General features: G+C 45.3%; 1 protein-coding gene across 3 annotated transcripts in view; it reads right to left on the bottom strand.

Annotated features, from left to right (window-relative positions):
* Positions 1-6,450, bottom strand: part of CLYBL (citramalyl-CoA lyase) — a 172,257-nt gene extending 165,807 nt beyond the window's left edge. For all 3 annotated transcript variants that reach the window (XM_058419445.1, XM_058419446.1, XM_040056475.2), the window contains exon 1: positions 6,380-6,450. In XM_058419445.1, coding sequence (XP_058275428.1) covers positions 6,380-6,432 — 53 coding nt within the window. In that variant the 5' untranslated portion in view covers positions 6,433-6,450. The remainder of the gene's footprint in view (positions 1-6,379) is intronic.
* Positions 6,451-12,764: the final 6,314 nt, after the last annotated feature.

Here is a 12,764-nt window from a genome sequence, read left to right as displayed (position 1 = left end):
GTTTTAACAAATCATCATAGCTATTGCCCAGCAGTTGATAAGGCTGAAGTTAATTAATGTTGCCAGGAAATAGAAATACAGCTGTGATGAGATAGTTTTGTTATGCCCATATTCAATATTTCCCCTCCTTTCCTTGAAGAGCATTTCACCAACTTAACAAAAACCATAGAAAAACCACAACCCCCTGACCCAACAGGCTGAGCAGATGAAAGATATTCACACTAACTAACCCACTCTCCAGTTCACCCCCGCAAAAATCCCACTGACAATATCGAGAGTGGGGAATCAAACCCCTTTATTACTGAGTCTACAGCAGATAAAGCAGCAATTGTGCTTATACAGTACTGGAAGTGTAGCTACAACATAGCGTGACAGCTTGTTAGTGTTGAAAATATATAAGCTCTTTGTAATTGTGCCTTTGGAATGCCATCTGTCTTGAATTAACGTCCACCTGGGATCATGTTTCGATGACCAATATGGACAGATTACTGGAACTTTAAAACCTCGCTTTCTTTGTAATTGACATTTAAACTGTTTGAAGTTTCTCATTAAGTCCTTTTTTACAAATTAGGTGCAGATGTATAAAGCTAAATGTACAGTACTAAGGGAAATTAGGTCACCTGAATGCTCAATAATAAAATGTATCAACTGTTTAAGTGCAATGAGTACATTAAAATTTAGAGATCAAGTTTATGCCCCAAATTCTTCAAAGTTTCATCGTTTACCTTTCATTGCTGCAGAGCCCCTGATGCCAACAATTTTTAATTAAAAAGGCAGAGAAGAAGGTGGGTTTGGCCACAAAGTCAATGACAACTGGACAGCTCTGTCCCACAAAGAGCTAGAGAAGGCAGGGCAAGTGGCCACAGGGATGCCTGTTTTACAGGGACAGGCAAATCCTATTTACACAATGATGCCAGGAGATTTAAAGGGCACAGGGAGACCTGAGAAGTAAATACAGGTCTGACCAGAAAATAAGGGAAAATACCTGAAAGAGACTTGTTCAACATCCCGGGGCTAAGTAACCACAAGCTGACCTCCAGACCCACTTGCAGTCAAAGTTCTGCAGACCTGCTGTGTTCCTCAGCCTTGTGGGGCAGAAGAGGGAAGTGCATAAAAGGGCAGTGGCTGGAGAAACACCTCCATGCACAGCCCAGCTGACAAAATAAGGGCAAATTGAGGATTTCCCCTTTCCAAACAAGGAGGTTCAGAACTCAGGGAGGTGTGAGAAAGGGGTCCAGGAGAAACCACCACCAGAAGCTCACATGATGTGCAAAGGACAGGAGATACACGGGGACTCATCAGCAGAAATTCGACAAAGCTCTTAGCATTAATTACCTACCAGAATGGCTCTTAAGACAAGAGACTTCAAGTAAAGCAGCCCAATCTCCCCAACAGGCATGAAAACTCCAGAGACCCCACTCACCCAGCCTTTATGAGTAGCCAAGAAATACTGCACAAGTGTGTGAAAGGTCAATGATGGAAGGCACTGAGCATCCACCATGGGAACACACACCCGCCTTCCCCATGCAGGGCCACTGAGCAGGAGTGGCACTGGACTTCAAGATGCCATCACGCAGTTGGCAGTGTTTAAACTCAACGCAATCATACACAGAGGTTTGGTGGAAGGTTAATACCTTCCCTCCTGGAGAAAGGTCTGCCCCCCCTAAGTTAGGACACCATCTACATAAAATGCACGAATTCAAATCCTTTTGGCACCGCAGCTAGCACGCTGGTTCTGGAAATTATGCCAGGATGCGTACCCTGGCTCTCTGCTCGTAAGCAAGGAGGTGTGATGGAAGAAGTAGTGTTCTCTTAAAAGCAGAGTCAACCAGATCTCTTTTTGTCTGCCTAAGAGTTCACTTGTGTGCTTAAGACTACTCTTAAACAGAATGTATTCGGTACCACTACTTATTACAATGATTTTTAAAAGCTTTTCTGCTCACATCCCCTTAAAACCCTATTCTGGTAAGATACTAAAACTCTTGGCAAAAAAGTGAAAACTTTTAATTGGATTCATTTCTGCTGCTTCTGATAAACACCCAGGCAACTCTGCTGTGACATTGTCCATGCTTCTGGTTGCAAGATGAACAGCAGGCCCCTACTGGTAACAGAACAGGAGATTCTGGTTTCCTCATCCATGGGCTCTTTCTCCAGTGCTCATACACATCTTCAGGTCAAGGAGGAATTACGAAAAAAACTGCATATTTTTAAAAGAAATAAAAATTGAACCAGCCATATGTAAGCAAACCTCAATACCTGGTAGAGAATAAAACTGATATAGTACAGCAAGATAACATTTTCCAAGAGAGAACAGCCCAGGTAATTTGCAAAAGGAATGAGACAGAGGAGTAACTCATTTGCCATGCATATCAAACAAGAAAGGCTTCTAAGGAAGATGTATTTGTACGCAGTTCTGTTTGCTCACTCATTTTACAAATACTGACTTTCATCTGGGTAATGAGTTTGCAAAGGTACAAGAGCACACAGGACTGTCCGGAACAGCACAAGAAGACCAGATAAGTTGCCAGTGGTGATTAGCTGGACACACTCAGCTTTGCACCCTGCTTCTCATTAGCATTAATTATCCATCATCATACCTCTACTGTTGCCAGGATGAAAACTGGCTCGGGCAGTAGTTTCACAGTCCTTAATGCCAACTGTGGAGTTGCCAGAGTGCACAACAGGGACCTTATATCGGCCCCAGATCTTTGTGCCAACAGCAAAGGAGTGCAGACACCTGGTTGAGCAGAGCCAGAGCAGAGTGAACAGGTAATAATACCTCCTTCACTCTAAGACCTTCCAGTGCAACTTTAACCGGATAAAAATGTTTGAGTGAATTTGAAACACCAGAGGCTGTGTTTTATAAGGCTCAGTTTTATAATGTGCTTCACCTGGCCTAGCAGTGATGGCTGATGGAAGGCCCCATCCCACACGTGCCCTCACACACAGCCCAGCGATGCTGGTTGGAAGGCAGACTGAGGCTCCTTCAGGTCTTCCCCCAGAGACGGGATCACAGTGCCAGGGACTTGATTAATGGTGCTCAGGGTGTCCCCTCCCTCCTCAGCATGAGCTACTATCAGGTTCTCACCTCACTAGCAACACAACAGTATTAGTTTAGGTGACCTTGTAGAAAAGCAGACTCTGCACATACGGCTCAACAATTCTGCCAGATAGTGTTTTTATCACTAAAAAGTCACACTTTCAAATAATTTTCACCCTGAGGCCATAATCTCAAACGACACACTTAAAAATGTGTAGAACATAAAATGAGTAAATTTTTTGATAGAGGTTAAGGAAAGAAATCCCTCACAGACATAACACTTTATTGATATTCTTGGTCACAGCTCTACACGTGCTGAACGGGATCAGCTACTGGTAAGGACCACAATTCATGTCTTTCTATTTAAACCCTGCAACAAAGAATAAAACTATTTCACAACTAACAAAGGGGAACCCTTTAATTTGCTAGAACAATTTCAGCTCCCATTCCATTAGCACCCTCCAGTGTCCAATACATGAAAAACAGCATCTTCACTAATTTACCAAGCACGCACAGACTTGGAGCCTGAAACACAAGACACAAGAATGGTGGATTCCTGGGAGGGAGGATGGCAATTGGTGATGAGAGAAGAAATTCCCAGTGATAGAAATTTTAAATGAGATAGGCACAGTCTGTGAAGAAGATCTGACACGGGGTTAGTACTCGTCACATTCTTTTGTTGCTAGCAGGAATGCCAGTGTCCGCACCTTTGGCACGACAGGCTCACAGTATGCATATTCCATACTCGGCAGCATTCCACTGAGTTGTGGATGCTGCCTTCGACTGATTTAGTACAGGCCTGTGGGTGTGGATCTGCCAGAAATATGCCATGTAAATGAATACATATAATGAAACCCTCTCGTACGCTTGGCTCGCTGAGGGCAAAGAGGTGACCGTGCTTACTTATGCAATGCTCTTCTCTTACAGCATAATCACCAAGCAAAGAGAGAACAACAGAAAAAAAAAACAAACCCAACAACTGCATTTGTTACTAAAACGCAGCTGGATGAAGGGGGTTTTTTATTTCTTCCAATACAAAAATCTTTCACAGGCAGGGAGAGCCCAGTAGGCTCTGGAACATGGCAAATAAGAAAATCGGGTTCTGGGTACCTGTCTGATAATGACACAAATACTTTGTCCACCTTTTCTGGGCAGCACTGCTTCCCCTCAGCTCCACAGGGGCAGCAGCTGGAAAGGCAGACACACCACATTGGAGGTACCTGCTGTAATTAGGGTCCCAACTCAACAGCACGGCAGAGAGCTCTGTGGGACAGAGAGCTCTGTGGGACAGTCTGGAGCCAGTGGCACCTGCCAGTTCCTGCTAAACACCAGGAAGCTGCTAATTAAATCCGATCAACATGTTCATTGATTGTTGACATTTGAAGAAATCCCTGTATTTCTCTCCCAAGTGCACACAGTCCCATGGCTTGCCTAGCTCAAAGGTGAGCAAGGACTCCTCGTGCCTCATCCTGCTCTGGTCTCTGCTTGGGTGCCCAAAATTCTGTGATCCCTACCTGCCCAGTGGCCTCTTGGGCTCCACAGCAGCACTGATGACAAGGAGCAGGCAAATCCCACCACCAGGAAGGCCACTGCGTCTTCTGGGAGTCGTGCAGGTGTTGTGATGCCTGGCAGCCATGTCCCAACACATAGCAGCACCAGCCAAGGAAACCCCTTCTGAGCCACAGCTGGAAGAGAGCAGCCTCACCACAGGCATGCAGGCTGCCTCCTTTCCCAGCCCTGAACAGATGCTGTGCACACATAAATGTCATCACCCGACTGCCCTCACACTGTAGACTCCTCTTCCCCTCACAGTATGAATATTCAAAATTCTTCATGACCAGAAATAGCAAGACATAGCATTTATGATTCTGCACTAATATGCGGGAAAGGGCATGAAAACAAGGGGGGAAAAAGGCACCTTCATGCATACATCTTCTCCAGATGCGGGCTGTAAAAGTATGCTGAAGGAGGTGGGCTGGAAAAATGATCCTGGGTGCTATGGAGGACAGTTACTCTGGGCAGGAATGACTACCATGGACTAACTGGGCTCTTCACTGCGCCTCCAGCACAGCACAAAGCACTCCAGCTGTCCCTGAGAACACCAGCATCAATATTGCATGTTCACAGTAACATCTACATTACAGTTTTACAGACCGCATAGGCTTTTGTCACTCAGCTATAAAATATTTACAGAACCATGGTCTCAGCAGAGAACGCGAGAATTTAAAGCTTTAAATATTGATATTAAAATGAATTAACACTTGATTGCCTTCCTAATATCAATACTAAAAAAAAAAAAAAAAAAAAAAAAATGTGTTCTCCTTTTGGCAGTGCTGTTGAAAACCTGCCTTAAATGAGCACAGACCTATCAATCACTCCCACTGGCAGAAGTCACTCTCTGCCCACCGGGAACAGGCAGGCACACAGCTGCAGGCAGAAAGCTGGACATCAAACCTACACACATCTCCAGGAGGAAGGCGCAACAGAGCCTTTGTCTTCTATGACCCTTGTCACTTGGAGCCTGATCCTGCACAATGACCTCTGTGACGATCCTCTATTTAAAGCAGAGCTTCTCCTAGCACCCTGCCCGAAATCCGTGCTTTTCCTGACAGCTAGTCACCCACCTGTGGGAAAGCACCTGGTGACTTGTCCCTTGACAAGTGGACATAGGCTGCCTACATAACCTTCCCTCATCCAGGCACTGCCACCACAGGAGCACGGGGACCCCACAGCCCCCGGACTCACAGGGGGTCCCAAGGCCCAGGATAAGGGATGCTGAGGGGCGTCTGACAGCCGCGCTTCTGCCCACATCACCGCTACTGCTGGGCCACCGATGGAGCAGGCGACACAGGGTGCTCTTAAAACAACGGGAAAGCCAACGGTGTGGATCCAGCCCGCCTCGGCCCCGGTTCCCCCTGCGGGAAATGGGGCACAGTGGCCCTGAGGAGCCCGCTGGGTCCGAGGCTGGGCGTGCAACGGGGAAGGACCCAAGGTCACTCTCCAGATAGAAGCTGCACCAAAGCGGGCAAGGGCAATGTTCCGGTAACTGGAGGAATCACGGAATAGTTTTGAGTCGGAAGGGACCTCAAAGATCATCTCATTCCAACTCCACTGCCGTGGCCAGGGACACCGTCCACTAGAGCAGGAAGTGGGCTCCCATTCCCACGTTGCCCGCGCCCGAGCGCCAGCCCCGCGGCCCCGGGCCCGGCCTCCCCCCCGCCCTACGAGTGGGACCGAGGGAGACCCCGGGCGCGGCTCCGGCGGGAGCCACGGCCGAGGGGGGAGGCGGCGCCGGGGGTCCCGCGCCCGCCCCGCCCCGCGCGCGGCGCCGTCACTCACAGTCTCCGCCTCCCCGCGCGCAGCCCGGCCCGCCAGCACAGCCCCGCCGCCATCGCGCCGCCGCCACACGCCCCGCGCTCCCATTGGCTGCGCTGGGGGCGCCGCGGCACGCCCACACCGCCCGCGCTCGGCTGTGACGTCACCGGGGGCGGGCCCCTGGAGGGGTCCCGCTCGGCCGCGGGCGCGGCGCCTCGGCGGCGTCGGGAGTGTGTTGTGGGTCGGGCGTTCCGGCTCCGCTCCTCTCGGGGTGCAGGTGACTGCCGTGACGGGGAATAGCTCGTTCGTGCAGAGGATAAACAGACAAGGCCAAAGAAAAACATAGGAAGTTGCAATGGATGGAGTAGGAAAGAAACAAACGTGAGAAGAAAAAGGTCCGGAAAAGGAAATAGGGATTCTGATTCTATTTTCCGTCAGTCCAGACTTAGACTTAGCATATAATATAATTTTCTTTGCCATGATGCCGGAGCCACAAAGCATAATCCCAGCAAGCTCCTCCAAAATTGTGGATATTTCAGTTTTGTTTCCAAAGGACACCAGCTTGAATCGTGCCATCTCTGTGTCTTGTCATCTCTCATTGCTGCCCTCCTACTACTGCTGAACATGTTGCCCTGGCCGTGAGAGAGAGATCCCCAAGATGCTCAACTGCAACAGCTTTTATAAAAACAGGAGACAGATAGTGAAACAACCCAAACCGGTGCCCCCATTCCTTGGAAAACCCAGGTTCACATCCATGTAGGTTCATCACAAGTCTTCATGGAATGGTTTTTTTATTTCTTAGGGTCATTGTGTTTTGCCATATAACGTTGTTCTTTTCCTGACACACAATTTTTTGTCAGAGAGCTGTGTGGAAATTTTCCAGTCTGGCTTAGCATCACTTTACTGGGGAAGTGGTGTCAGCAAAGCGTGAGTTTCCCCTCCTAGCAAAAATAAAATACGCTGTTTTGCAGAGCTGTGCTGAACCGTGAACGTGACCTGCGTTCAGCTTCCCTCCTGTATGTAATCTTGCGTGCAAATCATGGGAGATACCACTTGAATCTGACACACTGCGATAACAAACATTTCATAATCACCAGCAGCATGGCAGTGTTAACCCTTCTCTGCACAGCTCCAGTGAGCTGTGTGTGGCAGAGACTGTTCCTTCTCCCTCCTGCCACTGATGCCTCCTTCCCTTTGCGCTCTCCTCCTACCAGTCTTACCTCCTTGGGGAACTTCCTCATGAAGGATGACAGTGCAGGAGATGGTGGAGGAGAGCCTTGGACTTGTCTCTGGCCCCTCTTTTATTTCTGCCCTTCTTTATTTCCTTCCTGGCACCTCTCTTGTCTTTTGCAGCTCCAAGACTCGAGGTGTATATAATGCTCTCCTGCCCCACTTCACTGATGAGGATGGCCTGCAGTGGGAAAAAAAAAAGAGATGTGTGGCACTTGATAGACCCTCTTGGCTATTGTTTCTCTATGGCTCTCCGTAGAGAGAGCAGAGTAAAGCAGAGCAGAGCAGAGGAGCAGACTGGAGAGGATGTGAGCAGGGGTACAGCCAGATCAGGCAGAACCCCTGAAATGCATATCATAGAACCATAGAATATCCTGAGTTGGAAGGGACCCACAAGGATCATCAAAATCCAATTCCTGGCCCTGCACAGGGCATCCCCAAGAGTCACACCATGTGCCTGAGAGCATTGTCCAAAGGCTTCTTGAACTGTCAGGCTGGTGCTGTGACCACTTCCCTGGGGAGCCTGCTCCAGTGACCAAACACCTTCTGGGTGAAAAACCTTTTCCTAATATACAAACTAAACCTCCCCTGACACAACCTCATGCCTTTCCTTTGGGTCCTGTCACTGGTCACCAGAGACAAGAGAAGAATCTTCCTTGCAGCAACAGCATTTAGAGTGACAACATCAGGGGGAGGCAGGACGCTGTGCTGACATAAGCAGCTTTCAGGTTTTGTCAGAAGTCCAAATAACCTTTCTTCAGCATTATTAGTTGAGCTACTAGGTTTTGCATCAACCAGTGCTGGAAAGCCTGGAGTATCCTAGCCTGTTGCATCCCTTTGACTTGTAAATGATAATGGGAACACAGAGAAAATTAGTTAAATCTCATTACCATCTTTTCCCTTCTGTATTCTGGGGAAAATACTGTTCATTTGTCTCATCCTTTAAAAATGAGAAGCCTTTTAAAGGTGCTAAATTTTCCCTTAATTGGATTAAGCCAATGTAACATTTTCCAGGATGCTCAGAAGATATTTATGAGCCTAACTCTGACTGGCATTCTCAAGAATTAGGCATGAGGTACTTTAGAGACTGTGAGTCCTATAGCAGCAGTATGGTTGGGGCTAAGACCCCTGGAGCTGTGTGTGCGTGAAGAATATGTGCAGAAAAGGATTGCTGAGCTCATCTTCGGCTGGACATCAGAATTACGATACTTCTGTGGGTTCTGTCTCCTTGCAAGATTTCATCTGCACAAATGTTTCAGCTCAACACGAGATAACTGCACACAAATTAATCAGAGAGAAAGATCCTGCAATTTCTCAGATAGAAAATAAATTGAAGGTCGAATGACTCATGGACTATGCTGGTGAAAATCATTTAGCAACTATAATGGATTAGGAAAAATATTCTAAAAAAAAAGGTAACTACCTTTTTTCTTATTTCAGTAAAAAGTTTTCCTTATTTCAATAAAGCGTCGTACCAAACACAGTGTACATTTCATGTACAGTATTTTTTTCAATTGCCAGATTTCAAACACCTTTTTTGTAATCTTGGTCTAGGATCTTCTGAGACGTTGAACAAATAAGGTTGCCACAAAAGAGCAAACCAAATATTTTGGCAGGATATGTAGTGGTCCTTGTTCTACAAGCATTTTCTAATTCTATGATGATCTCTAATGGTATGATAGTGACTAAAACAAGTATTTTTGAATGAGAAAGGGGGAAAGAAGTAGTGTACTACAGCAGTACTAAAGAACTATTAATAAACCATGCTGATAGAAATAATCTTTTTATTGGAATCTTAGTAGAAAAAATGAGCTGTGCTGCTGCCTGAAGCTATTGCGTGTCAGTGTCCTCTTGACATTTACTTTGATTTTCAAGAGAGAAATGAGCATCATAACAGCCGAGGCAGGTTGTGCCTTCCTCTTTGTGTTTGTGTGAGCACAAAAGGATGTCCTCCTCAGCTCATTGTGCAAGAACGGGAAACAAATAACTGTCGGCACCAGTCTCACTGAGGCTCCTGTGCCTCTTTCCGACAGGCACTCGTTTTTGCTGGCCAGCAGTGTCACAGTGCTGCTGTGGTGAACGTGCTGCTTTGGGCAGCACTCCTACCTGCCCAAGTGTTTGCTGCCTCCTGGCTTCAAGACCACAGATCACCCAGGGAGCTTTCTCCTACGGTGCCTCCTGTGCCACCAGACAGCTCACAGCACTCCCTCCCATTACATGTCTCCTCCCACAGGACGAGAGCCAAAGGACCAATGTGCTTCCGAGCAACAAAAAAAATCTGAGAACCTCTCCCCAAACTGTGTTATTATACAATTAGAAATAAACTAGCATTTTCATGATGAAAAATTAATTTTCCAGTGTCTATTCATTGCACCATTATGTGCAATGGAATTGCAGTACATGCTGCATCTCAGCAGTGCATGGTGTTTTAATTCACCATAAATTCATGTAGAGTACATCATCTGGAGCATTTAGCATGATAAAAGGTGGATTTTGGTGAAAATGGATTGAGTAGCCCTGGTATATTGAGACAGGATCATTTTGTCAAGAAAAGCTTTCTCTGTGGTCTTGAAGGGCTCAAAGCTTCCCTTTTTCAACTACCACAAAAGCACCACTCAGGCAGCTGCTTCCTCCACTTAGGAAGGGCAGAGAGCCCCTGCCACCATCATCCTATTGAACCAGGGGAAATCCACAGCTTTATGCTCTTGGATACTCTCCAGATCTCAGGAAAGGTAAATACCCTTGCTTATCCAAGGTGTTCTCAAGAGGTTGCTTGTCCAAGTCTGGTTCTTCACTTTTGAAATCAAACTCTTCCCTTCCCCAGTAAGCTGGGGATACTGGTAAACATCATCAACAGATAGAAAAAGAAAGTCAAAAAGGCAGGAACATCTGGAAAAAACAAGGGGCCAGTAGCTGAGGTGAAGGTGCAGGGAGTATTAACTATGAGAACATAAATTGAAGAAAATGCTTGCTAAGAGATGTGAAGAATTCCTGTTTCCAGACATCAGGAGGACATTGCAGTGAATTTGTTGCCATACAATTCAGATGCTGTTGTGTACTATGCAATTTTGGGAGGACATTATTGAAAAGTGGCTCCATGGAATCACTGGAATTCAGAAAAGTCATAATATTTTCATGCTGGGAAGTAGAGCAAACCCTGGGTGCTCTGTACGCTGGCTGGGAAAGATTAGAAGGAAGTGGGGGTGTGGAAACAGGGGAAACAACTGGAAAACAAGAGTTTGTAAGAGGCTTGGGAGAGATGTGCTTGCCAGTTCTCCAGGTGGGAGCAGGTGATCTATTACAAAAAGAGGTGTGGTTTCTGCATTGGGTTTCTTAGGAGCTGGCAACAACAGCTCCTACTCCAGCAGGAGCGTGTCCTCTCCCTGACTACAGGCAGAGCTTGGGGAAAATAACCTTAAACACATGGTGATGTTGCCAGGTGAAGTGGGTGGTGGGGACACTCTTCTCCTTTGCATGGTGCTGGAGAACCTCTGCTGCAGGCACAGAAGTTTGGCATAAAGCGAGACAGAAACACTGTAGTTCAGAAGCAAGAGTATAACAGACTACGGGGCTATTTGGAACAAGTTAATTAAAAAAAGAGTAAAATGCGTCATGATGGGTTTCCGACATGAAATACTGGCAAATTGTGAGAGGAAATGAAGATGCTAAGAGAAAATTATGATGCACATGTAGAGAAGGAGTGGGCCAAGAAAGCAGACTGTCCTTCTTGACATTATTTTGACAGATTTCAATACTCAAAGCACTCTGTGTATCTTATAGTTGTTTATGTATTGGTAGTTGTTGTATAGTTGTTTATGTATAGTTGTTTATGTATAGTTGTTGGTAATTATTGGATCACTTTTATTTCAAAGTCCCGTCTCCCTATAGATTTGATAATGTTTTCACCTTTCTGGAGATCCATTAAACACGCTTTCCTGCAGGATGCTTTGAAAGCCAGGAGATAATCTGCAGGATTGTTGACACCATAATGCTATGGTGGCTTGTGTGCCATTAAAATAGATCAGAGAAATGTTCATCTATAGAACCTGAACTCAATACGTTGTGTCAGTATACAGTATAGATCCCTTAATCCATAGACTATTATTAAAATAGTGGATTAAGGAGTTGCTTGGGATCAGAGCATGCTGTATGTGTAACAAAACAGTTTAGCTGAGATTAGTATTTGTTACTCAATGCAAAATTTGATTGAAGGATTCATAGGTGCTTATAATATCACAGTTTTTATTTCATCACTAAATTACTGACTTTTTGCCATACGAGCTCTTGTTAAGACCTGAGAATTAATCACTGTATATGAAAACAATAAAAACTGAATAACTGACATAAATCTAATTAAAATATTTTAGCCTCATACAAATATAAAATATGGTATTTGGTTGTTTAAAATGTATTGTATGAGAACGTGCATGGAATGGACATACAGAGTTCCAAATAATAACTCATAAATTTAAAAAAAAAAATAATTCACAAACTGTTATACAGATCAGTGCCAATCTAATCTAAACCAAAGTGAGCTGGAAAGCAAAAGTATTTTTTCCATACAATCTTCTTTTGTCAGTTGTCTTGGTGAAATTGTCAGAAGGAGAAGTTTTATTCAACCATGTGGTGAAGTTGAACTAAGTAAGATAGTGGCAGTTTTACAGACTTGTCTTTAATGCAACAGAAGGTTGTCAACAAGCCTTTTCGGTGACAACTCCACGTGAGCAGATGATTTGAGGATTATCAGGGTGCTGGACAGGTCAGCCAGCATCTTAAAAATCTCTTCCATAAAGGATCAAATCTGCAGCCAGAAGCTGTTTACTGGCTGGAGGGGGAGGGAAATGGGTGTGTCTAAAAGGCAGAGAACCTCGTGTTTGTTTGTTTATATGCATACGTGGAGTGCTGTCTAAAACTCACTATGTGTAAAGGAGAGTGGAACGCTGCTTGACACTCATTTTCAAGCAAACTAGGAGGCAAAATAAAAGTTCATTTGCGAGGTGCCAACACGTAAAAAAGATTTGTGCATAGAAATCATGATTTTTACAAGGTAAGTAGAATAGAGCCATTTTTTGGCCCAAGGTGGAACACGTTTATACTAAATTTCAGTTATACTGCAAGTCATATTAAAAAAAAAAAAAAGTTTCTAATCCCAGTTTTAGCAGTAGTTTTGTTTGTTTTT

Source organism: Hirundo rustica, chromosome 2 (genome assembly GCF_015227805.2).
Source record: "Hirundo rustica isolate bHirRus1 chromosome 2, bHirRus1.pri.v3, whole genome shotgun sequence".
NCBI lineage: Eukaryota > Metazoa > Chordata > Aves > Passeriformes > Hirundinidae > Hirundo > Hirundo rustica.
Note: the sequence above shows the minus strand (reverse complement) of the source record. Positions and strands in the feature narration are given on the sequence as shown.